General features: G+C 48.6%; 4 protein-coding genes across 4 annotated transcripts in view; 2 read left to right on the forward strand and 2 right to left on the reverse strand.

The window, feature by feature from the left end:
* The window catches only part of LOC128274901 (uncharacterized), a 55,125-nt gene extending 35,553 nt beyond the window's left edge, over positions 1-19,572 (reverse strand). The window contains exon 1 of the mRNA XM_053013245.1: positions 18,452-19,572. Within this exon, the coding sequence (XP_052869205.1) occupies positions 18,452-18,976 (525 nt within the window). The 5' untranslated portion in view covers positions 18,977-19,572. The remainder of the gene's footprint in view (positions 1-18,451) is intronic.
* Positions 19,573-20,111: 539 nt separating this feature from the next.
* On the forward strand, positions 20,112-21,037 carry LOC128267393 (adrenodoxin-like protein 1, mitochondrial). Its single transcript, XM_053004219.1, has 3 exons — positions 20,112-20,253; positions 20,338-20,389; positions 20,469-21,037. The coding sequence occupies exons 1-3, from the start codon at positions 20,160-20,162 to the stop codon at positions 20,818-20,820; spliced, it is 498 nt and encodes a 165-aa protein (XP_052860179.1). The 5' UTR covers positions 20,112-20,159; the 3' UTR covers positions 20,821-21,037.
* A 765-nt stretch (positions 21,038-21,802) lies between these two features.
* Positions 21,803-23,411, reverse strand: LOC128267861 (transformer-2 protein homolog alpha-like). Its single transcript, XM_053004808.1, has 4 exons — positions 23,379-23,411; positions 23,011-23,319; positions 22,421-22,728; positions 21,803-22,354 (listed from the first exon to the last, which is right to left on the reverse strand). Exons 1-4 carry the CDS (start codon positions 23,409-23,411, stop codon positions 22,252-22,254), a joined length of 753 nt encoding a protein of 250 aa, XP_052860768.1. The 3' UTR covers positions 21,803-22,251.
* Positions 23,412-24,266: 855 nt separating this feature from the next.
* LOC128267860 (double-strand break repair protein MRE11) lies at positions 24,267-26,255 on the forward strand. Its single transcript, XM_053004807.1, has 2 exons — positions 24,267-24,381; positions 24,442-26,255. Exons 1-2 carry the CDS (start codon positions 24,267-24,269, stop codon positions 26,253-26,255), a joined length of 1,929 nt encoding a protein of 642 aa, XP_052860767.1.
* Positions 26,256-26,528: the final 273 nt, after the last annotated feature.

The raw sequence follows: 26,528 nt of genomic DNA on the forward strand, positions 1-26,528 counted from the left end.
GTGCGTGCGTGAGCGACTCGAATAATTCGGAGCGCAATTTTGTTGTGCGCCCAAAGAATGTCCCATCTTCGGGCACCATCCGGGTAAGTTCCCAATTGATCGAGTCCAGTACGAGTTTCTGCTCCATCATTCCGAATCGCATGGAGCGAGAAACAATAAAAATCGACACCAACAACCAGCGGGTTGTGCTCGCCGAGCAAGAAATAACGAACGAACGCAGAAACCTAATATAAAACAAACTCATTTAGGGTCGTACACCATTAGGCGCCGCCGTCGAACGGTGAAATAAACGGCAAGTCACGGCCACGTCCGTTTCCGACTGGCCCTGCGGTGCGGTGGTGCCCTGCCCCAATGCCCTCTGTACAGTTTAATTTGTAAATACGGCGCTACAGTAACGAGAAACACTTCACAACTCACTACTCATACACCGAGCGAATGTGTGTGCGCCTGTGTGAACGTAAATTGAGGACAAACAAAATAGCGAGCGTCATACAGAGCGTCGAGGAAAGCAATATTCCCCCCGAAGGAGTGTAAAGTGTGAAGAGCAGACAGCTCTCACCGTCGACGACGACCCGCGCGATCGAACCCTTATTGCGAACAAGAAAGTCAGCCTGGACCAAAGCTGGCGAGTACAACCGAAAAAAAGAAGAAACGAGTTGCACAATAACAAAAAAGTGGTGAAAAAAATAGAACATGTTGGCCTCTTTCAAAAGCAGCACCAGAAATGGGAAGACGGACAGCAAACGGAGCAAAAAAGACAGCCTTGCACAAGAAAAGAATATCTTAAACCTGTAATGTAATGGGTGAAGCCAAAGCGAGAAGTAATACAGGAACACACTTAAGAAACATGACGAAGGGCAAAGTTAAATGACTTTCCTTTTACACTCTCGGCCCAGCCCAGCCCAGCCCGGGCCACTTCATACCTTTTCCACAGGGCGAGCGAGAAAATCCCATCCAAATAGACACACACACACGCGCGCTCGGCGAGTTGTGGAGTGAAGCCCATCACGCTTCCCAACTTCTACTACTCTTCTACTAACTTCTGCTAACTTCTATTGACTGCATCAAAACAAGGGGGATGGTGGCAAGACGCGCCCGTCCAGGGCCCTTCCCATCCCGTCCCGACCCGACCGACTCGACCGATTTTCTTCGTTCGCCGCCTTCGACACACAAAAGGCAAATCCTCACGCCCAACACAGCCACACGTAATCTCCTGGTCCGTCACGTACAGTGCCACAGACACACACACATGTGCCGGGCGCCGGAGTTCTTTCTTCTAATAATATGGAAAACAGTGCTGCTTCTCTATAACGAATATAAATACATATATAAGCTACGTTCGTTCGTTCGTTCGTTGGTTCGTTTACTTATGAGTTTTTATCTTTCTTGCTTGTTATTTCCCCCCGCATGGCCCCGGTCTGGTGGCCCTCCCTGTCCCCGGTGTGTTGGCCCCGCCGTTCCCGCCACGTCGTTTGGTTGGTTGGCGCGCGTTTTGGTCTTATTTATTACGTCCATATATAAGAAATTTAAATTGCTATAATAAAACCGAATGGAACAGACAATTTTAAGCTTGACGACGGTTCACCCTCCTCCCCGTGCGGGGCCACCCGTTCTTTTGCCCTCTCTCTCTCTCTCTCTTGCTCGCTCGAACTTCGCTTCAACTTACTGATCATCGTGTAATCGTCTTGAGCATCGAGACTTCATCATCGCCATCATCATTACGCGATCGATCGCATTTCAAGCTTTGTGCGCCGTCGCCATCTCTTACACCGGGGTCGTTGCTTTTATGTGGGGCTGAAGTAGGGTTGGGGTGGGTTTCAAAGTATGACCGTTTGGGTCTTTTGTTTGTATATTTATTTGTTTGCCAGAATCGGTCCTCCACCGCTGATGGCCGTCTTCGCTCGCCACCCAAAAGCTCGAAGTCATAACTCGCAAAACATAAATTTTACAAGAAACATACGCCTCTAATGGTTCCCCACTCGCCGGCCAACGTCTTCCCGTATTTCCCCGTGGCCCCTTGATTGTAGGTTGTGTTACTTGTTGGCAGTAAAATGTTTGCAACATTCATTTGTTTGCGGCCGCCCCAACCTTGGTGTTATGGCCCCGGCGGACGACGGAGTGAATTTGCCCGTGTGTCATGAAAAAAATGGGGCTTCGGTCGTCATATAATTTGTACATTTTACATTCTAAACATACAATCAGCCATCACTCTCGTAACCGATGTGGTGTGTGTGTGGGGGATTGTAATATCGCAATAAATAGTAAAATATAAATCATACCTTATTGATTTTTGGCCACATTCGACAACCACGATGCGCGAGGTAAAACCTTAATAGCATCGCGTTCAACAACGATCGTTCGCCACGATTTGTGATGGTGATTTATGTGAGCTGACTGGCACACCATACAGCAGCAGCAGCAGCAGCAACATCTCGCTGCCTGCGGTCACCGGAAGGACAAACAAATAAGTGCCCCAAGCCAACAAGCAAGTAAGCAAAAGAGATAACGCCGCGAGTAACGTCGCGAGTAACGCCACTAGATGCTGCATGAGATCATATTGCTCTACATTGCTTTGTGCGGTACTACGGAGAAATGGATTTAATAAAATTACCCACTCACGGGAAAATGGCCCTTATGGCCTTATGGTGCTTCAACCATCCTTGGGCCGTGCGCCTTTATTGACATACTTTTATTATGGAGTGCTCTGCCCGCAGTGCTGGAACTCCTGCGCTCTGCTGAGCCAGCAACATAACAACAATCGGGTGGTTTCCCCTGTGAGGAAACAATCGAAACCGGAACCCCTAGAGCCCATCGTGATCGCTATTTAGTAGTTCGAGGCCAGGATTCGGGGGGAGCTCCAGTTTTGGTCTGTCTTCGGTTGTAATCACTTTTATCGAACGAAAATATTAAATACGATCGCCCGATATAGCGTCTGTATGTCTGTGTGCCTGGGGCGCCCTAAACCCTCGAACTCGGCAAACTTTTGGGCCACCCTGTGCCGGAGAAGAACTGCTCACAACACAGAGACAGAACAGAGCCTGAGAGCTGATGCGTTATCTTTTTGATTACTTTTGTGCGGTGTTGTGGCTTCATTTATATTTCGCTAACGCTATCCGTCCGTCCGTGTGGCTGAAGTTTCTCATTGGTTTCGTTCGTATTTATTGCAGTTGTTGTTGCGCTGTTTACTTAGTTTTTTGTTGTTCGACCAGAGTCTCGTTGTTGTTGTTGTCGGTCGGGCAAAGGAACGCCATAAATTAAGCTTGTCACGCGCGCAATGAACCACCAATGATTCTTCGACCAGCGTGTATGTGTGTGCCGGGTCGGGTCTGGTCGGGTTGGAAATGGCGAGGATACACACCTCGATAAACTCTAATCATAGTTCAAAAGTGGAGGGCAGCTCGCTGTGGGCTTCCAAGCAATTTCCAGGGAAACTTTTCGAATCGTAACGATACGGGGAACGGAGCAGCACGGAGCGAAGCCTTACGCCACCACGATCATATCTCAGACTCGGGCTACTAACCACCTTCCATGGCCCATTCTATTCTTTCTGTTTCCATTGACTATCTCTACTTGAAAGGGGGCGCGGGTTGAGAAGCCAAGATGATGCGTCCGCAACGACCCCGCGACCGAACAGCACCGGGACACGACACAATATATAATCTTGGCAATCGCACACCCATATCGGAATGCTATTGTGTAAGCTGCGCTTCCAGAGCGTGTAGCACACTTATGTAGCACACAGGTACAAGTAAAGCTCGATTCCCTTTGTTCGCTTCCACTGTTTAAACGCATTAACTTGCCAGCAGAAAATAAAATAGCCCACACAACACAGAGTGGGAGCCATATTATTATTTCCACTACGTACCACTATTTGGTACGTGATTCGTTACAATCATGCGGTGGGAGGGCGGCGGCGGCGGTTATACTAATGTGATTAAATGTGGCGAACGAAGAAAATTGGAAGGAATGTCTGATTGCGTATTGTTTCGACCAAGTTCTCCACCTCGCTCACTCTCGTGTGCATTGTGCACGATCTATCAGATAACATTGAACACAACGGCAACCCGCAGTACAAGTCAACGCGACACACGCAATAACGGGCTCTCTGTGTCGTGTCTTCGCTCTCGTTGCGTGACAAATCGTTTGACGTTTCTCGCCACTTCTGGGGCACCAATTGAAGGTTAGAGAACGGACAACGAGAGACCCATCTTCCCGGGTAATTCTCCCCACACACACACACCCATCTGAGGGGGGTGGTTGTAGCTCACAAATGATGATGATTTATGCAGCCGTGGCTCACCGAAATGGACAACATGGCACGACACCAATAAGAAAGGAGGTATTACTCACAATAATGCCTTTCATCAGAATGCTCCGCTAATGGGGTTGTTGCGGGATGTGGAATGTTAATGGCACTTTATGCACCTCGCCAAGAGGGCATTCCAAAGCCCAGCGGCCCAGAGAGAACGTTGACCAGACGGGGGACCGCACTAAGAAACTCCATTTGCACAGACCCGCGCACAAAAACCAAACCAATGCTAAAATCGAATCGATCGATAAATGCGAAAATGCAATGCTCTGCTCTTGTCAAAGTGATGTGAAGCCCACTGGGTGGGACTAGATGGAATCGTGGTTGCCCGGCCTGGTGTTGACACCGGAGTTGGGTGTGGGACGCGCCCCCCACGTCCTAACGAATGACAGTAAATTTGCCAAGACAAGACAAATGGCGGTGGTGGTGCTGTGCGATGCGATTTTGTTTGACACCTTGCAGCAGCCATTTTGCACACCGCAAAGGAACATGTCAGGCAGACCAGAAGAAAGAAGGCTAACGTGGCCAACAGGGTGGGTTTGGTGGCCCGGAAGGCTTGATCCCGGAGCAACAGGGACAAACATTGCGCAAACCGGACCGGGGGCCCGATGTTGTGCGTGTTGTGCCTAGGCGGCCATAAACTATTTGATAAACAAAACCAAGGGGTCGGGATCTCGTCCCTCGGCAGAAAAAGGATTTACCACTGGAATTAAATTAAACAAACATTACCAGAAATATGGTAGGGAAAAAGCGTTGGTGTCCTGTGTGTGTGTGGAATGGAACTTTGGTCTGAAAAAGCCCAAGATTGTACCGGAACCCGAAACTAGTTCCTACAGCTAGTTGAGGTTATGTGCCCAAGAGGTACTAAAACCGGAGAAGTATGACACACACACACATGTGTGTGTCTCCCGGAAAATGGCAGCAACTTTGGGCACACAAAGGACCGGAATACATTACCGCGATGATGACGACGAGGAACGACGACGGCGATGATGATGATGACGCCAGCCAGCCAGCGACGACAACTCTCGGAGTGTTCTATGGCAGATAAAATATTATTTTAAATACCTGGCCACAGTGGGCACCGACCGTAAAAACTCGATGCTCTCGGTTTGTTGCACAAAACCCCGAGCGTTCCGAGAGTGCATGCCACGAAAGGAAGGTCCATGCGAGAGAGAGACAGAGAACTGAAAGGACGACCCCGGTGGACCCGGCGGCGGTGGCCGGATGGAATAATGTTTAATTTTATAAATATCGATTATTTTCGACAGCAGTTAAAGTAAGTAACAGTTAATACCGTCATGCCGTTTTACGATGGCACTCGACTGCAATGCTCGGGCACACGTACACACAGACACACATACACACGGGGACGGTAACAACTACACAGGCACAGGCCGGTGGTGTATTATCGATACTGTGTTACTGCGCGCTGGCGTCGTTCAAAACGATCACTTTCTGCGACCAACAACCAACCGGTGACTATAAATGGCACCAAAATGGCGCACTTTCTGCACGTTTGGCTGCCTGCTGCTGGTGGTGGAGATTTTAAACCACGCTTATTTGCATAATGTCGATTTTATTTCATTATGTTCCCGTCCCACGGATCCTCTGTCCCTTCGCGTCCTGGGCTGAACTTTTCTCCATCGACAACAACTCGCGCCTGTCACTTGCGTGCGCCGGGCGTCTTCGGTCGCCGTGCTCCATCTTCGAATCGAATTTTCCGTTACTGTTTTGATGTGATTCAAGGCGCTCAGAGCAAAGGACAACAACACGCCGCGGGACTAGTGCGCGCGCGCGCGAGCACAACCATCGCCCGGTTCATTTTTGCGCGCCAAACACGCCAAATGTCAAACGGGAGCGTGCCATCTGTGCGCGATTCTTGCCCTTTAGCATACGAGACCACGGACAAGGATTGCGCGCTCCCGCTCTCTGTATCTCTCGCATAGGTCGCACAAGGGGACCACCGATTCCGGTACGAAACTCCACTCTGTAAACTTGTCTCTCCATTTGTAACGCACCACTCCCAACACAGCTGCTGGGCGAACTGAAATGAACTTTTGCGGAACCGGGACGACGACGGCGAACTACTAGGATCTGCGCTGCTGGTGGCAGATAATTTCTTATAATCTGATTAAGTAAACATAAAGCGGGCCCGAGCATCTATAATTCAGCCAAGATGGCCGGCAAGGCAAACTGATGACTGATTTGGCGGAAAACGCGACAAAAAGGGTCCCACCAATGGGTAATTAGCGAGCGACCAAACAGTGTGCTGGATTGTTTGGGTGGCACCGACAATTCTGCGCTCGAACCCCGGATCAGGACGAACGGTTCGGTGACAGGATGTTAATATTTAAAGCAAACATGTACGGCGGGGCACTACAATATAATATAACCATTTGGGGCACTAAAAACTGGGAAAACGAACGAACAAATACGACGTAAATCGTCGGATTATCGTCGGTGTGCGTCCTTTTTGTTACTATCTGGCGCCCAACAGGCCCAAACGGGGCCCCCCCAATTGCCGTTTGCCGAACATTGGCAGCGGCAGCGTGGCACACAACAATTTGCAGTTTATTTTCATTTGTTTTCATTAATTATGTGCCGCCGCCGTACCGTTTCCGTTCCGTCACGACGAGAACGAATGGCGCGAGAAGATCGCGTGTAATCATTTTTGACATTTGGCGAGGTTACAACACTCGAGAGTGGCGTGCAAATAATCACAAGCCGTCCTTTTTGGCGGAAAATGGGAAATTATTTCACTACGAAATGAAATAAAAAACAGAATAATTGGGGTGTGCGTAACAGAAATAAGCGGAATTATGCTCATTCGGGGACCGACTGGTTAATATCGAACGAAACCGAGGCCCATCGGGGACACGGAATGCATTTTTGATTGTGCAAAACAGTGCGCGCCGTGCAAGGATTGGTGCGCGTATTCGTATGCAAAGTATCTTTTATTCATTCCTGTTTTGCTTTAATAAGTGCTTTGGGAGCGTTCCGTTTTTACGAGCTTCTGGGATTCTTCTTAGAGCACTAAGAGCTATTTGTAGTTACTGCATCCGATTCCGATCCGGCGGCCAAGGCGTCGCGCGCCAGGCCTGTGCGAATAGGCCGAATAGTTTGCATTGCTAATTTCGATTGCCTTCTTATCTGGTCAGCGTAGCGCTGTAAGGGGAACCGGCTATAGGGCCGCGAGGTTTAACGATTACTTTCGTACCAAATACCCTGAGAGGGCTCTTCCGGTGGCCTTGGGAAAGATTGCGTCATCCGATAATGGGCCAGGAAAAAGTTCATCACCCCGTTTTCCATCTGCGCGCTGATTAGAGGCAATGGGCAATATATTACGCTGCTACACAGCGCCCAAATGTTGCATCTGTTATACGCATCCTACACACCCTCCACATCCCGGGGATGTGTTTGTCCGTTTCCGGATGGTAATAAGAGAACATCAAATTTAATTATGGCTCTACCACATGGTTGCGACGACGCGGGTCATAAGACGGAACTTTAAATATCAAAGCGTGTTAAATTATAAAGTATAAGCCCTTATTACTCTGGTACACCCTCACATATGGGCTTGGCCATCCCCTCCTCTCCCGGACCGACGTTGTGGTGCCGGAAACGGAAGCGTATCTCATCACGACCGTTCCGTCGTTTCCCCTGGCGCGCTAACCCGTATATAATGCGGCACACCCGAAGAGGGCATTCGTAGTACCAAGTGCACGGTTAATTGAAGTGAAATTTAGAGTTATTAGATTTACAACCGGGACTGGAGCTGGAAATGCCAAGAGTCCCGTTACCCGCACTCCGTGTGCCGAGGGTTATAGGGGCACACTCACACACACAGAGGAGCTCTCTTGGGTGGCTCTCGAGAGCGGTGCATCCCAAACTCCCGGTAGGATCAAACGGTTCCGATCAATCGTAATGGCGCACTTCAGAGCTAGTGTTACGATTCTGGGCTCTTGAAGGCGCGCGCATTCGGATGAAAGTGCAGCGCAAGAATGTCCCTGGGCCGATTGTTTCGTCCTGAGGCGATGGAGAGGGCGCCCACAGCACTAGTAGCTCCTTTACGTGGCGCGCTAAAATAACGTTTTAATATTTGATCAAACACATCGGAGCTGTACCGACGAGGTTCCTGGATGGTGGTACCGTTTCCGAAATGGTTTTTCTAAACTCCGACAGCTTTCCGAGCCATTGCGCTGCTCATTGTGCCTAACGAGCAGCCCGGGCCCGGCCGGGCGAGCGAGCGCGAGCTGGATAATATAATGATATTATTTTAAAATTTAATTATCTCATTGAGCCACCATCCGAGAAGTCGTGGCGCCGCCTCGCCCCAGTGTTGCTTTCAGTGGAGGCTTCCCCTCGCACGGTCCGCCTTCGCCACCGCCACGGAAACCCGAGGCGGGTGAAGATATGCTAGCAAAATTATAGCTCCTACTACGCGGCAGGAACAAAGAAACATTGTATTATACAGCCGACGTCTCTCTATACAGATAAATAAATCGCCTTCCCTGCCAGATATACCCATAATCATCACCATCACCGACGTTGACGTTGTCATAACCATCGTCATCATCGCCGCCATTGGTGTCCTTTCCGCCGCAGGAGAGAGCATCATCATTGACCGGTAATCATGAAATAATGCTAAGAAATAAAGTACAGTGGCTGGCTTCCGGTACGCCAACTGACGTCCAGTCGTCTCGTCTCGGAACCGGCAAAAATCGATACCGAGAACCGGGTCCTCCTCGTCCACCCTTGGCACACCTGGGTGATTTGGAACCACACACCCGCCACACTGTGTCCGCTCCGATGGTCCGGTGCGGTGTGTTTATTTTTTGTCCTTCCACAGATCAATCCTTTCCGGCAAGGACATTCTGCGTGCGTGCGGTGCAGACGGGGACACCGGTGAGGGAAGGACTCGATTCGGGGATCAAATTGCTCGTTTTTAATCCCTCTCGTTCACGCTCTCTCTCGCTCTCTCTCTCTCCCGACCAAAAGGGTTTCTTGTTATGGGTCGTCAAAACGGTAGATCGGTAGTACTCCGGAGGAGAGACCCGCAGTGGAGTGTTCTGGGTGCTGCGCCTCGTACAAAGTTCCGCACCCCGAACGTCGTTCTGACGTCGTCATCGTCATCGTCGTCACCGTCGTCCGGATGGAGCCCCGTAAGAAAGTTGTTTAAAACTAATGCTTAACCTCTAGTTTTATTACAAGAATTGATTATGCGTTTTTGCGCTCACCTACCACCGGGGGCCTCTACTGCTCCCTCAGCATGCTCTCCACCAGAGCTTTGTCTGGTGGGACGGAGAGCCCCACAGTCCCTCCACCGGGCTCTTCGAAGCGGTTCTAACGGCACCCTCCACAAGCGTTAACATTAAACTTAGTTTTGAAAGCCAGCGATAAAACGCATCGGTTGGGTGCTGATGATGATGATCATCATCATGATGGAAGGTGCGCGATAGGACGAGATAAGACACCGGGACGGAACGGTGGAGGTCGTTTGTCATCCTGGAAGAGTCGACCACTCCACCGCTCCTTGAGCAGAAAGTGGAACTTTCGTCCTGGCCACAGGAGCGCCCAATGTCAACAGAATTTCCGCTAGATGGCAGCACTACAGGGCGCATTCGAAATGTAACCATTATTTGCAGCAATAAAGGGGGATGAAAGTGGCGGCACCTGGAAACGGGTTGGGAGCGCCACCGCTCCACAGGCGGGGCGGGCGAACGAAACACTTACTGGCTTAATGTAAAATCAATACCAGTAATCAAAGCGACAAACGGGAAACTAACGCGCTCCATCATGGAGGAACTCACTTTTTGGTCGGAGGACTGTGGAGCGGAGTCGAGCGCGGAGTTCTCGCGGGGGGGGGGGGACAAGGACTCTCCTCAAGGACATTATACAAAAGTGAGGTTATGGTGCGCTGTAAAGCACATTAAACGGACAGAGATGGCACCGGCACCGTATGAAACGCACGGGACGAGTGACGCGGTGTGCGTTAGATAACAGAGTTATGGTGTGTGTGTTTGAGGGAAAGAGATGGCTGAGCGAAACGGAAAAGGGGTGAAGTAATCACAGAGGCAAGCACAGGCACAGTAAGCCCGCCACTGCCAGATAAGAGCTTACTTTTGTTTGATTTCTAATGCTGCCCCGAAACTAGCGCCGCAAGAATGTTGGGAAACCAACGCACAGTGCGAGTGAGTGAATAAAATGTCGCATTTTTTGCTGTCACAGTTTTCTACGGGGTTTTTGGGGCGATGAAAATTCACCTGCGGCAAGTAAAACCGGGGCTAGTCGAAAATTGTTGGGTGAAAATGTAATGGAAATACAGCAAATTTTTGAAAGGTTCGAAATATTGTTTCGAACACGCTAGATGCGAAGCAGTCATCCCAGGAGGCCACAACATTACAGCTACTAGTTTGAAACGAGTCGAGGTAAGTGGATTACAACTGCAAGTGAAAGTTTGACACCATCGAGAAGAATCAGAAGAGGCAGCATCAAGTGTGAATGGGTCCTCTTCGAGCTTGGAAAGTTGTCAAGAAAGAAGTCATTGTTAAGTCTCTTAAAAACGACAGGAAATAACCGGAATGGGGCTGAGGATGAGGCAATTAGTGAGAAAAGCGATGGTCCACACGTTGGTGATGTAGCTGAGACCTTTGATAGTTCCATGAGGAGTTCCATCTTCAATAAAACGAATAAAGGAGCTATTGGGGCAATTCAGAACATGTTAAAAATCTCGTGGTTTCAAAAATTTGGTTGTAAAAATTCAGTAAGAGAGAAAGAGCATGAGACCAAGTGAAACGTCTATTGACTGTAGCGCCAAGGTAACGTACAAAGAACGAACTAACGCACTGGGGTGAACGGTAAAACGGAGAAAGAGCGCGTAAAGGCGTGGAAAATGGAAGAAATTTGTTGACACAGTACCCGGGGCGGAGTGATAAAATCAGTCAAATTGCGGACTGCCATGCCCATGGTCCGGAGGGACGCGAGCGCATGATTGGGAAGCAGCCGGAATAAATAAATGAGAAAAATATAAATTTATGTGTAATATGAAATGTTTTATGCAAAAGGGGGTTATCCGTCGCCGTTAGATGGGCGTCTCCGGGCTAACGAACGCACCATCACCACCACCACCACCGGACACAACGGACCCGGACAGGGTGTTCCGGGTAAAGGTGCAGCAACTTTGTCACGCCGAGGGCCCTGGTCAAAGGATTTGAATGCCCCGACTGTGGCATCCATTTTTGCAGGTGACGACGGCACTGGCGAAAGGTTGGAATCGTCCACTCCACACTGGCCGACCGACCGACCGACGTCAGGACCAAAATCTCACAACCAAAAAGACGGTGGTGGCAAGAATGTAGGGATGGTAAAATGTTAATGAGCGTGGAAATTGCACGTCGATAGTGGAAAGTGTCACTAACGAATATGAATTGCCACCAGTGCGCGCCTGCGGTGGAAACTCGCAACCGTACGACACACCATCTGATGCCTTCTAAAAAACCGTCTCTGGCTGGCTGGCTGGTTCTGGTCTGCAAAGTTCACAACGTTGATTAGAGAGTTATGTAGTTTCGTAACATTTTCTTCTCGCAGCCAACGAGGGAGTTGAGTCGAACCCCTCGTTTTCGGTGTGTTTGAAATGAATGTCATACTTTATTGAGGCATTTTTATGGCACAATATTTGATTCGGAGTTTACGGTAGGGCGGACATACCTAGAATACCTAGAGCATGCTTCATCTAAATCGTTTGCAATAAGCAAATAGTACAACCAAAAAGGCAACTTAACTTTTCGAACCACCCTGTCTCTCGGCTCGATATTGGGAATGGGGCCATTACGGTTCTTAATGCTTTCCGTCGGTACCACTACGACGCCCTGTTCCTATGGTGGTGGTGGCATAAAACCGACTTAATCGTGTACTGACACGTCGAACCCACAGCGCATAAAGCGGTCCACAATTTAACGGTGGTAGTTGCGTATTAAGACTTTAATTAAAACCAATGTACACCCACCACGATTGGCCGAAAAGAATGCTTAGCAAAGACGTCCCCCCTCCCCCGGGCCACCAGGTTGTTGGCGATGGATGAGGGTTATAAAAAAAGAACAAAACGAAGTCTGTAAAATTTGGCTCCTACAGTTTGGAGTGTAATTTGGCCAAATGGTCTGCGCGCGCAGGCTGGCAACGACGAGGCAAATGTAATTTTCTGCCATAGCACGACTGCTGCTGTTGCTGTTGAGCACATTTTACGCCTTTGTTCGTTCGTTGATGGGCAACATTAAAATAAATCTGCGTAGAGTCGTAATACTGCGAGAATCGCCCGGCCCCCGGTGTGCCACGACACGTTTCGGGGAACTGAAACTCTAATGTTTATTCGAAAGTTAAGAAGTTATTTTCTATAGCGCTGACGGAGGGCGCCCTAAAAGTTAGGAGAAATAAGAAAATAAATAAGCCACACTAATCCGCTGGCCCGGCTGGTACCGATAACGCACAGCGTCAGCAGTTAAGCCGGCCGGGCGGCGCATGTTAGGCGAGCAAAATAAAATATTCAAATGGAACGAAAGTGGTTCTAGTCTGCACCACCACCCGGAAACGGTGGTTTGTTTGGCGGGACAGGAGGAGGTGCACCGAAGAAAACATAATATTATTTTAATGGATTCTACGCGTCCCTGTGCCCGAGTTGGCCGTACGAGACCTGGTAGGTTAACCTTCGGTTTCAGCTGACATGTATAGAACTTCATTTCAGGCCACTGCCATAAGCGTTGGAAAAATGGAGGCAGAAATAAATTATAACCCGCGCCACTAGTCTACAATTAAACCGTGTTAAGAAATTCCACCTCAATCGGGTGCTGGGGACCAGTCAACCGGGTTTTTTTTTGGTAAAATCTCACGGACCCTCTCTGTCTCTGGGAGCGGGCAACCGGGTGGTGACCGGGGCGTACCGGAAAATTAGATTTATCCGTTAAGACAGCCTAGTTGTGTTGCACACCGTATTCGAAATTAGCAAGAAACGTGCTGAGTAATGGAATCTAACGATAAACGAATGCCCTTCGGACGAGCACCCGGTGAAAGAACGGAAGGATGCACGTGTTCGGGTCGGAATAAAGGCCGGAACCGGCCGGAGTGACGAAAGCAGGAAAAGACACCAGACGAAAAGACGACCCTCTACGAACGCGGGAGGTGTGAGAACTAGGAAAAATGTATTTTTCAAAAGAAAAGAAAAATATAATCACAGATGGACGGTTCGACGAACGAAAATGAAAGAAATACAATCCGCTGCGGGAAACGAAGCGAAGGAAACAATTATAATAACAATAATTTAAAACATGTGTGCGAACACGGAATGGTCGCGCGGTGACCCGAATAAGCAAAAGGCCCCCTCACACGCCGAGGGATTGAGCAAGTAGAGTTGAGAAAAGATAGTAAACACGAAAGAGAAACAGAGAGAGAGAAAGCGAGAAAATAAATAAAAAGAGCGAAGAAACGAGGGGAATAAATATGAGAATGAATGTGAAATATAGAAAAGAAAGCAGAAAAAATTCATTCCGATTGGGGTGTATTAGCGAAGCAAAGTTTTTTCTAGGTTTGTTTAAATGTAAATAAAAAAAACCCATTTCAAAAACCAATTCAAACTTTAAAACAGGGAACCACTGCGCAGGCAGTAAAACACTAGGACGTAAACGTAAAACCCAGTAACTGGAAGCGGCCAACGACCGAAGCAACGTTCCCAAGCTAAACACAGTCAGTGCGAGACAGAATATTAAGACAATAAGACTTCCCCTTTCGAGGTTCCCTAGAGCTCATACAAAGTCTGCACCGTACCGCGGTATATATTACAACAACGGCCAAACGCCATAAAGATTGTGAATTTGATGCCATCAAAGATGGTGAAATCGAAGGGAAAAAGAACCTGAACAACAAGAGAACAGCATTCACAGGCGCAGACTGCACAGTGATGGGCGAAAGAAATGGAACACACTCAGACAACTGTGGCAGTGGAAACAGTAACTCTACCGGCAAGAGAAACGAGCGAAACAAAAAAGGAAAAAATTAATGTAATAAAAAACTTTTAATATGATCATAAAATGCACCAACACGAACGCTGAGGGGCGAACGAGCGAGCGAAATGGGTAAACGTTAACGAAAAACGCTACGCGCCACGAAATGGGAAACAGCAACGTATAATTGTGCTGTTGTTAAAATGATCCAGCAAACGATGGTGCTATAAAATAAAAATACTTCTTTGCCATCCAATCCCGCTGGCCCCCTGTCGCCCCTCATGTGTTCCCATCGTTCCCCCGGTTCAATCTGCTGCTGCAAGAAATAAGCGAAACAAAATATAAATATAATCTCAACAACGGCACAAGACGGAGTCGTTTGAACGAAATACGAACGAATTTAATGCGTATCAAGTGTGTTTCAGTGCGTCTGTGTGTGTGCGCGTTTGTGTGAGGAGATAGGATTTTCTTTATCTCCGTACGGTGGCCGGAACGAGATAAAACTATCGAGAAAATCCACTCGTCCTAGGGTCGGTGAAGCGGCGGTGGTGGCGGCGGCACCGGGTATGCTGAGGGCGCCGTAGAGGGATACTTCCATAACAATAACAATAAAAATAAATGAAAACAGAAAACAACCGAAAATAGCAATGGAAAAAGGCGATTAAAGGAGCAGAAGGAGGGCGCGCGGGGTTGCCGTTAAAATGAGTAAACTAAATAAAATAACGAGAGAGACGGCGTCATGGTGGTGGTGTGTGTTTGTATGGGCGATAAGGATGGATTGATAAAATGTGTTGAGTGGCAGCACACACAGCCGTCGAAGGCGGTAAGAAAAATAAATACAAAATTCGATACGAAATAAGAAAATGGCACCATTTTCCGTCGATTCCGGGCCCTCGTAATGGCCCCGCCCGGCCACTTCTCGGTGGCAGGGCGGTAGAGATTCTCCCGTCGGGGGCTCTCCCCGGGTGAAGACTTGGAGACGAATAATGGGGCAAAGTTGTGCTCGAGATTGTTCTATATACGCTTTTAAAAACTCGTCGACATCGGAAATGAAACAACATCTCTCTGTCTCTCCCGTCCCGTCCGAATAACGCCGGTTGGCAATTGGAGGCGATTTTTCCTATCCCTATCAACATTGTGCGCGGCAGGCTGAGGCTGAGGCAGTGGCGGGGACAAAATTGGCCACCAAAAAGTGGGTGCTTTGGAGGGCACTTTCGGCCGAAGCCGGATAGGCCGGTGTGGGTCGGCAGGAAGTTTAGTATTCCGTCGATGAAAATGGCCGTTACTTATGGCCAGTGATAAAACGTTTATCATTCACTGTGCGAAAGATGGCGCGAACAAGTTGAGGTTGTATTAAAAAGCATCTTCGGTCTCTTGTTGCCCGATACGTGGCCAATACTAGTCTGATCCGTCTGCTAAAAGATACTTTGTTTGTAACAGATACATTTTTAGTGGACACACGTGTGGAAATAAATGAAATATCTAAAAACAAATGGACCATGTGATGCTTTTAAACGACATAAACCCAGAAAAAGCTGACGATGGTGTACAAAAATGTGTAAAGGAGGACTTACGAACACCTTGCTCTCGATCGGTCTTGATGTTAACTTACAACTGGTAAATCCGAAAAGGGCTTGAATGCAGACAGGAGCTAGGTGAGGCACATTTTTGATAAAATAGATTCACAATGAGAATATTCAACGTAACCGATCATGCTCAAAGGCAAGTGCAAAGTCTCTACAGACGACTCCAATGCCTCCAAAATTGATGGGCAATGATTGTTGGTACATAATATTACAAAAAAACAGGATTCTTTTAAATGCGATCCACTATACTAATGGGAAAGTTTCATTCGCCACCACCGTCTTATGTTAGTTGGGAAACTGCCACACATGGCGCACAGCCCACACACATTCGTCTTCCGGCTCCGCGGGGCCCACCAGCGAACGAATTCAACCGACCCAAACGCGGGAAATGTAAATGAAAATCTAAAAATAATAATCGGAAAAATAGAAACGCCCCAAACAACAAGATTCATACTAAGAAATGAGAAAATAGAACGTTCCGATGCGCACCACCATCATCCAGTGAGTTTTCGTTTATAGGAACGAAGCGAAAACTAATAAAAGCGATACATCCCTCTCTCGCTGGGGGCGCAGCGACCAGGATTAGAGAGCTGGGTCTGGAAAATTTAGATGGAGTTTTATGACGCCAAAGTGAATGGAAAGTGTAGATAATGAACGTGACACAATATGGGGGAAGTGCGCAGAGGACGGGCGAGAGGGGATTATAACAATAATAATAACAGACTAACAAACGAAAAGACTTTATTGGATAGCGAATCGTGCGATCCGAAGCGTGGCGGTATCCGAAACGAGTGTTATAAACCGGAGCACGGGCGAGAGAATGGAACGTAAAACTCCGTGCGAGAAAGGGACCCGTGGCGACGGTGCCGTAGAAGAATAGAAGAAATAATAAAAAATACAACGTAAAATAAAGTTTAATTCATGGGATGTTATAAAGTTTTACGAGTCTTTGCCCCGTGCGCAGAACTTTTGGTCCATTCGCAGCGCACCATCGACCGTTTCGGTGTCACGGTGTGAGTTTTTGCGTTAGTATTGGATTCCTTTCACTCAACCGTCGACCCCCTCCCGTTGTCTGTTCCGGTTCTATTCCACTCCCACACATTGGGCCCCCACGATTTCTCTATTGTTCTTGTCGGTCGGCGAGCGCCAAAGTGTGCTCCTCTTGAACTAACACCATTCTCGGGAGATTGTGGGACAGTGGTGGTCAAGGGCAGGGCAGCACGCCCGTTCCCCCCTGCATGCTTTCGGTTGCTTCTTTGGCAGGACACAGTGAACCGCTTGGTGCCACCGCGCAGCAGCAGGATGAGATCGACGGGAACGCGCAGAATCGTCCGGATTTTAATGCTTTTATCACATTACGAAAGTTTGCCAGAGAGTTTATACGCTGGAGCTCTCGCTGGAGGCGAGGGTGACGTCGGTGAGACGACGTTGATGTGACGATCTCCTCAGCCGTCGTCACGCACTTGCACTCACACCCACACAGACGCTTGGCGCGTATAATATTATGCTCAGTCATAACGGCCACCCAGGGCGGGGGGGTGGAAAGGGAACGGGATTGCACCTGATTTCACCGGTCGTCTTTCGCCGGAAAGGACTTTTCAGCGCGGCATTAGCGGCAGAGCGCTTGGAAAAGATATCGATCCATCCAGGGGCCACCTTTAGTGCCTCGGTAGGAGGGCGCCGGCTCGGTCGCCCCGGCGAGAGTTTTATTTTGCCTTATTTTTTTTTCACGACTGCACTTTTATGGCCTTCTGTTAGTAGCGCCCCACTGCACCGATCGTATAAGAATGGCAATTTAATCCCAGTTCCGTTAATACCGCTAATTTTGCACGCTATATTTTAAGTGCATGAAAGGAGACCAAGTCGTTAGTACTGGAGCCACAAATAAACGACAGGAACTCGTCGGCTGAAAATTAAGTTTCAAATCGTTTAGATCGAACCCAGGTGCACTTATGAGGAATAGATTTGCCTTTGAAACATAACATACAATTGGTTTAATTATAAAAAGTGAAAGTTAATCGATAGAGAATATATCCAAACATTTCAAACTCTCCATTATGGCACCCGAAAAAAAAACGTATTGAAGGCCACATTCACACACTTTAAAATGTAAATAATTGTTTTGTACCATTCGCGGGTTTTAAAGGCAGAGGTTCATGGTCAAAGTAAATCATACGACAGGCCTTGGACGCGTTGCGGAATCGAATGAACGCCGATCGCCATCCCAGACGGTTCAGTCAAACTTGGGTAAACTCTGGCCACAGATGTCTGGTGTGCACGGGTGCCCAAGTAAACAAACAACGCTCGACGCCAGAGCGATGCCGTAGATCGACAGAGTTTCTGTTGTGCGTCTTCCTCGTGGAAGCAGTCCCTTGAAACGGCGCTCTATTTGCTCATCTTAGCGAATTCCGTAGGGAACAGAAATGACTGTGTGGATGATGTGAAAATTCAGACCCGAACGTCTCAGAGAAACGTACTTCTGGCGTCCCGGCGTCTATATTCCGAGATTGTCCCCTTAACTCTGTACCCTTGTGGAAACGAATATTTGCATGCCATGGTCCTACCTTGTACTGTTGCAACGTTAAGGATTCTGCTTCGGCAAAATCGTTGTCATCCGAGTCGCCGATGGCTTCGATGATGTCGAGTGGTTCGTTGTCCTCGCTAACGGCGCCCGATTGCTGGCTGGCCGGTTGTTGCACCCCGTTCACCGAGGCAGCAACGGCAGCGGCCGCGGCTGCCACCGCGGCCACCGCCGGATTGTTCGAATTTTGCGCAATATTCACAGCGGTCGGGGCAACAGCGACCGGAACGACATTTCCGCCGCCGCCGCCATTGCGTAGTTGGTATTGTTGCTGTTGGTGCTGCTGGTGTTGCTGCTGCTGTTGTTGCTGCTGCTGCTGCTGCTGCTGCTGTTGCTGCTGCTGTTGCTGCTGTTGTTGTTGCTGCAGCTGTTGTTGGTGCTGCAGTTGCTGCTGGCGAATCACGCTCTCGAGCGAGTACTGCCGGTTGTCCGGCTCCGGCACCAGAAGGTCATTCCAATCTGGTTCCGCTTTAATCGATACCGCTTGCTGCATCATCGTGTCAAACATCCAAGCGTCCTTTGGGTATCCTTGCACTGTTGCTTGCCGATGGTTTTTTGTTTCCTAAAGGCGGGTGTGTGGGGTGCTGGGAGGTCCGGAGAAGCTCTTGTTTGTTTCCGGTCGGTGTGAGAAGTGAGCAATGGTGAGAATCAAGCACCAGGTGAGAAGCAACTCTCACTCAACTTTGCTGTCGTGAAAAAAAACTATTAGGCGACACACTTTTCAGCGATGTTGAAACTATCAATGTTTACTTCAATTGACTGTTTTGTACCACACACAGAGGTTGCGTTAGCACTTGCCTACACTTTCGGAGCGTAGCCGCACAAGCAAAGAAGCGTTTCGTTCACATCTAGTACATTGGAATATGGTAATTAAATCGATCTTTGGCAAAGTGAGTTGGTTGGCGTGCCGAGTGAGCTGCTCCGAGAAAGAGGTAGAATCGCAGTTTGCAGCCTGAGGACGATTTTCTTCGCGGTGGCACTCGCGTAGGGGGATATTTCCTGTTCGTATCACGAATTTCTTATCGATGATTTCTGCTGCTGGTTTCGATCAGAGCGAACGAAATTAAATTAATTTCTGCCGCTGCCGGACTCCGTGCTTCCTACCGTGACGATTGACAGAGAAATAATAAACAGGGTGGAAGAAAAGGGAGCAAAAAATGCTCAGTACTCCCCAGTGCTTGGTTGCTGTGTCCCAGATGGTGCGGTCCCTTTTCACCCGACGGCGAGCAGGACGTACTTGTGACGTCAAAGCATGCGCTCATTTTCGAATCGTCATGGGATAGACCGTGCACCATGGAGAACTGTCAAATAAGGAAGAGCGTAGAAAAGTAAACATTCGTTAAGTTTCCGTCGTCCGCGCTCCATTTAAAAGGAAGGAAATCGTGAAGGATGAAAGGAAGGTCGAGGAAAATTATCCTGGTTGTTATCCTGTTAAAATTGTTAACTTTATTGAAATTTCTTTTCAATATAAAATGTTTCGATCGTTTCTCGCACTATGTTCATACTTAACGCGAACAAGACACAACGAAACTGAAAAGGTTCATTGGTTCATTGCGTGAAACCGTTCATTTGCGTGAACTGTCAAAATTATCAAAAAGGATAATAAAAAAAAGGTTTGTTTTGAACGGTGCCGACCGACAGCCGCAGATACCGGTATACAGAAGAGTTTTCTACCCTGAAACTTTCGAAATATGTCCATAACAAATTCGCTAAGACGCATTTCGGGGCCCTTATACAGCCGTTGGGTCGGAGCACTGATTCCCCGAAACATACACTCTACGGCGCGTGAGTATTTTGTTATGAAACTGACCCGTAAACCCCTAGAGATCGGTTATTTATAAGAAGAATGTTTGTTTCTATCCCCGTTAGACCTACGACACGGCGAATACGAGTGGCAAGACCCAAAGAGCGAAGATGAAATGTGAGGCTATGATCCGTTGTCAGCACCGAGAGGTGTGTTACTCATTTCCCGTAATTCCTCTCCTTTCGCTACTCCGCAGTGTCAACATCACGTACATCGATAAAGACGGCAAAGAGACACCGGTGCGGGGGAAGGTTGGAGATAATGTCCTCTACCTAGCACACCGCCACGGTATCGAGATGGAGGGAGCATGCGAAGCATCGCTCGCGTGCACCACGTGTCACGTGTACGTCCACGGTGACTATCTCGATCGCTTGACAGCACCGGAGGAAAAGGAGGACGATCTGCTCGATATGGCTCCGTTTTTGAAAGAAAATTCGCGCCTTGGGTGTCAAATTGTGTTACAGAAAAATTTAAACGGCATACGGTTGCAGCTACCGCAGGCAACGCGCAATTTCTACGTCGATGGACATAAACCAAAGCCTCACTAACCGACTGCACCGGTCCCCTCCATCTTCGGGACATGGACAGTTTGATTGTATGTTATATTTAGAGGGTAAAATTGTTACATAGATCTAGTTTCGAGGGTAGACAATAGATAAAAGAAACTAGTCCTTTTAAAACGGGATTGGGATTACAGCGTGCCGCTTCGTTCGCTCACCGTCCCCGGACTGGATGCTGAATGACTGTGGACGGATGAGTGTTTAGTCCACAAAAGAAATACAATAAAGCCGGCAACGGGATAAACCGTGAGAACGACGTAAACGGAAAGCGAATAAAATAAGTACATCTTTTCATTACGCGCACCTTACCGTGGGTCGAGCAGCCCGCTTCAACAAATTGTTTCGAAACGGGATCCTTCCAAGGCGCTAATTTGCATGCACGCGCAGCCACGGGACGATCACCGAGCGAGGCATCTCAGCGAAATGCAGTACGCGAAAAAAGGGGGACAGAAAATGGTCAGAAAAGGGGTGCATTCTAAACATCCCTACACTGTCCAGTCCAGTTTTTCTCAAGGACATCCTGTCTAAACCAGCTTGGACCTCTGCCCAACAGGACTTCTAAGGACGCGTCCAGTCGTTAGATGTATTGTTCTCTTACTCCCTTCGCCTTTGCGCTCGGGTTGCAAGTTGGCACAAGGAACGAAGAAAAGAAAACACTGCCATTTTCTTATTAAAGTATTTTTTTATTTAAATGTACTTCTTATATCATTCGATTTCCTCATTTGCTTTGTTCCTTTTTACAATTATAACTATACACGCGTAAACCAGCTTAGTTTTTTCTGTTTTCTATTAACTTAAACTGCAACGACACAAACTAACGAAGATTAACACTCAAGGATTCATCCCTGTCCTCTTTCTCGTGGGGAGCACCGCTAAGAGCGACGAAGAAGGAGAATAAAAATTGTTGGGTTAAAATTTTTGACCATTTTCTTCATACGGTTAGTCTCTTCCAGCGCATCAAATCAATCGTGAGGGTAAAGCGCAAAAACCCGGTGGTCACACCGAATACCGCTAGTGTAACCGCGAGCAGAATCCAGTTCCTTTGCGAATTGTTAACCGGGATGGTGGTGGTTGATTTTATTTTCTTTCTGCTGTGACACAGAGCTGGGTGGCAGTTGAGGTAACGCGAACGAAACCTGTTTGTCCAACAGAATCAACCGAATCATAACGACCACATCTTCCGCCCTGAGAGCACCGAAGAACTCTAATCAAACTAGAAGCCGTCTGCAGCGCCTTCTAACAAAAAGGCTCCCTTTTCCTTTTCTTTTCCTAACTTCTTTCTGGTGCCCTGTTCTTGGCAAACGGTTACAAGACGCTGTTCCGTGCGAGTTAGCATTTGTCTGCCTTAGGGATGCTGTTGCAGACCACTTGTACCAGCATCCTTCACCCCATTCACGACCGTTAGCCACCGTCCACGGGTCAGCGAATACTGGTTCCGCTACGGTAGTAATCACTCCGTGAGCGGCTGGACCGGTCTCGGCCTCGATCTGCTGTAGAGTAGCTGTCGTAGTAGTATGAATCCCTGAAAAAAAAATGGATTTGCCAATGATGAAGTGCTTCTTCATTTCTTTTTCCACTAAACACCTACCTAGAGTGTGCTTCCCGGTCCCAGCGTTCTCTGTCTCGGGCTTCTACTTCACATGCCCTGCAGTGATGATAGCCGCGGTAGGACATGCCGGGCGGTGGGTGACCACCACCGCTGTGGTACGATGCCTTCGGGTGCGACACTCGCCCGTAGTAGACACCGGGTGTCGGATCGTGTGGTTTGTTGGTGGCAGAAAAGTCCACCCTTATCCGGCGGTCACCGATTTCTATACCGTTTGCCTGCTCGTGAGCCACCTTTGCGTCTTCGGCACTTTCGAAGTACACAAATCCGAAACCTCGTGATCGGCCAGTCTGCAAAAAGGGCATAAAATATTATGAAAGCGTCCGAAAAAGACTGTTCGTAACGGTTCAAGATACAGCCGGGAGCGTAATGTACGAAAAGGCCTTTAATGGACATGATAGACTTGAGCAGAAGGAGGATTCCCTCTGTGCCATGCCATTCTAATAACTTTCCATTTGGTTTTTGTTCTACCCTCGCGGCAGCAGACCGTTCGACAATGGTACCTTGATAGGCGACCGGAAACTGCCGGTTGAGGGGCGGAAAGTTCTGTTTGTAGATGGTTGGAGACTTACCTTTGCATCTAGCACCACGGTTGTCTTACGCAGGGGTCCGAATTTGGAGAAAATGTCGTACAGTTCCGCTTCGGTCGTGTAGATGCTGAGATTAAACACGGCCAGCACCACTTTGCCGGAGTACGAGTACGAAGAATGTGCGCTCGTGGAGGACGCGGGTTCATGGTAGTGCGAGGTGTGTGATCGATGATGCTGTGAACTGCGGCGATAGTCCGAGCCACTGCCATAGTCCGTCATTTGATTGTAACGCTCCGAGTCCTCGCGGTACTCTCTCCGGTACTTTCGATCGCGACTTCGTGACCTAGAGCTCTGTAGAAGCAGTCCGTCCGTATGAATATCTTTTCGCTGTTCTTTACTAACCTACCTACCTCATAGTAATGATGATTCCTTGAGTGACTCATTTTGTTACGAAGCGAAACAGGCAATGTGAACCGGAGCAGCCGCCACTTTTCGTTTAGACAACCGAGAATCTCGCGTTGCGATAAGTTACCGACACGCAACAGAACGCTTCAGCACTTTTTGGAACCGGTAAACGACCGACGGCAACTTTTGTTTGATAAGATGCTCTTTAAATCTATGATCGTATGGCTATCGGCGATCATAGCAGGCGACGGGACACAAAATCACTGACTCGCCCCGGCGCCTGGTGATTGTTTTGATGAATGCGAGCGCGCGTGTTCCGATGAGCCACCTCTCACCGGTTCGCACGTGTGAATGGTGGACGCACGCAAGCGAGCCGGCCGATCTTCAGCACATGATGCTGGCGAAGATGGAACCGGTCTTTCTCGAGGGAACTATCGAAGAAACTCTGATGGACTTAAGATTAAGGAACAGGCCGTATTCGTTGGTACAGCACAGCGCTCTTTTGCCTCTGGTTAGTAGGAATGACAGTTCGTCCCGTAGTTGACGTTCGGGTGAACACATTCACCGAAAGGCAACTGAAATGGGCGATTTGAGCGGCGTAAGAAAATATACAGGATTTCTCAATTGCTTGTGGCTTCGAACAGTTGGATAAAGTTCCATTGATGTAACAAGTATTGATATGATTTATCGAATCTAAAACAAACAAGTAGATTAATAAGTAGGATGAAATATTTCACTACGGGCACGAATGAACTATGTTGTCGTAAGCTGTCAACGGGAAATCACTTCATCTGCATCTGTCATTCAAGCCGGTTGTTGACTAGCGCGCAATTTGTTCTGTGAGGTTTACGTGCCAAATCGTGTTAATTCAGGAATTACCGCCAGCGTGCACGATGTCGGAGCCAGCATCATCATCATCCAGCGCCGATACTAATCCGGATAATACGATAAAGTTCCTGGTTGCGAGCGATATTCATCTCGGCTACGACGAAAAAAACCCGATTCGCGGTAAAACATACGAAACCTCGAGCGCCGGACGCATGACAAAGTAGGCTTTATTTATTTCAGGCGAGGATAGCTTTCTGGCGTTTGAGGAAGTGCTCCAGCATGCGGTCGAGAACGATGTGGATGCAATCCTGCTCGGTGGGGACCTTTTCCACATTGCCAATCCTTCCACGAACACACTGAACCGTTGCTTGCGGCTATTGAAAACCTACACGCTTGGCGATAAACCGATCAGATTGGAGTTTCTCACTGATCAAAATCAGGAACTTATCGCATCACTCAGTAGCACCATGAACTATGAGGATCCGAACATCAACGTGGCGATTCCTGTGTATTCCATTCACGGCAATCACGACGATGCGACCGGCTTCGGGCACATCAGCGCAATGGAACTGCTCAGCACCAACGGGTACGTGAACTACTTCGGAAAGTGGAACGATCTCAATAAGATCGTGATCAATCCCATCTTGCTGCGGAAAGGCGAAACGAAGCTTGCGCTTTACGGGCTCAACTACATAGCTGATGCGCGGTTGTGTCGTTTGTTGGAGGAGCGAAAGGTTTTCTTCCAAAAGCCAGAGGAGCAGGGTTGGTTCCACGTTCTCGTGTTGCATCAAAATCGTGCTGACCGTGGGCCAAAGAACTACTTACCGGAACATGCTTTGCCGAAGTTTTTGGATCTCGTAATTTGGGGCCACGAGCACGACTGTCGCATTCGGCCGGAGGAGAATCCGCATGGCAAGTTTTACGTCAGCCAGCCCGGCTCAACGGTGGCCACATCACTGTCGGAAGGTGAATCCATCGAGAAGTGCTGTGCGCTGCTTCGGATCCACAAAGGTATGTTTTGTATGGATCCGATTCGACTGACGACGGTGCGGCCGTTCGTATTTGAGTCTGTTGAGCTGGATTCGCTAAGCGATCAGCTCGATCTTGAGGTGGGCGATGCTCAAGAAAAGGTCATGGATTTTGCGGCCGAGCGAGTGGAAGAGTTAATTCAGCGGGCCAAAGCAAAGCTCACCGGGAATGAACGGCAACCGAAGATACCTCTCATACGACTCCGACTGGTGACAACGCACGTCGAATATCAGTTTAACAGAATCCGCTTCGGACAGCGGTACATGGGTAAGGTTGCAAACCCACTCGACATGATACTGTTTCAGAAGAAGGTCGTCCGCGTTAAAGACGAATCGGTCAAGCTGGATAGTAAAGCGTTTAGCGCGGCCTACATTCATCAGCGTCAGCAGAATGCCAACCGACCGGAAGATATCGTGTACCGCTATTTTCAGGAAGCGGATGAAGCGAACAAGCTGACGGTACTGTGTCCTCGTGCCATGATGGAATTGGACCGGCGAATGGTGTTCCATGAAGATGACGACGCGGCGGATAAGATTCTAAAGTTTTACGAAGATAAGGCACTTGAGTTCTTGGTATCCCAGGTGCACCTGACGGATGAGGGATTCGACGAAGTGTGGGCGAATTATGCTGACAAAATACCCAGTCTGTACGACGACATTAGCGCAGTGCTCGGTAGTCGAGCGCAAAAGCCGGCCGACCCAATGCAACGCATCCATCCCACTGCAGCGCATCCGAGCGATGGAGAAACGAGCGCTAAAAAGCCCGCTTCAGAAACTGCGAGGGCGAAAGCGGCACCACGGGCTAGTGCAGCGAGAGGGCGTGCTGCTGCTAAGAAAACGGCGTCTGAAGCGGTGAAAACTACGGTCGCTGTGAGTGGTATCCGGTCACAGGCATCCATCGCGTCGATGTTCAGCCAGCAATCGTCTAACAGCTCTGTGACAACCGTCGCTAGCCGAACGTCAGCTAGAAAACCAGCCGCTAAACGTGGCCGACCGATGGTGTATGATTCGGATGAAGACGATTAGATTGTATCTACATTCCAGTTGTATGCGTTCAAGCATTTAAAACATGTTAAAAATTTACGTTTAAATAAAATAAAGAACACATATTATGTCACAAACTTCAACTGGCCACTTACTTTTCTGTTGTGCCGGGGTGAGGATTTCACTGTTTCCTCATCATTGACACATCGTTCAGATGGAGGGCCTTTGGCACAGGATTGGCTTGCGTGATGATATCACATCACCCGATGTCCGGAGGCAGCGATGACGGAAACCCAACCCACCGTTTTACGATTC

The sequence above is a fragment of the Anopheles cruzii genome, chromosome 2, assembly GCF_943734635.1.
Source record: "Anopheles cruzii chromosome 2, idAnoCruzAS_RS32_06, whole genome shotgun sequence".
NCBI lineage: Eukaryota > Metazoa > Arthropoda > Insecta > Diptera > Culicidae > Anopheles > Anopheles cruzii.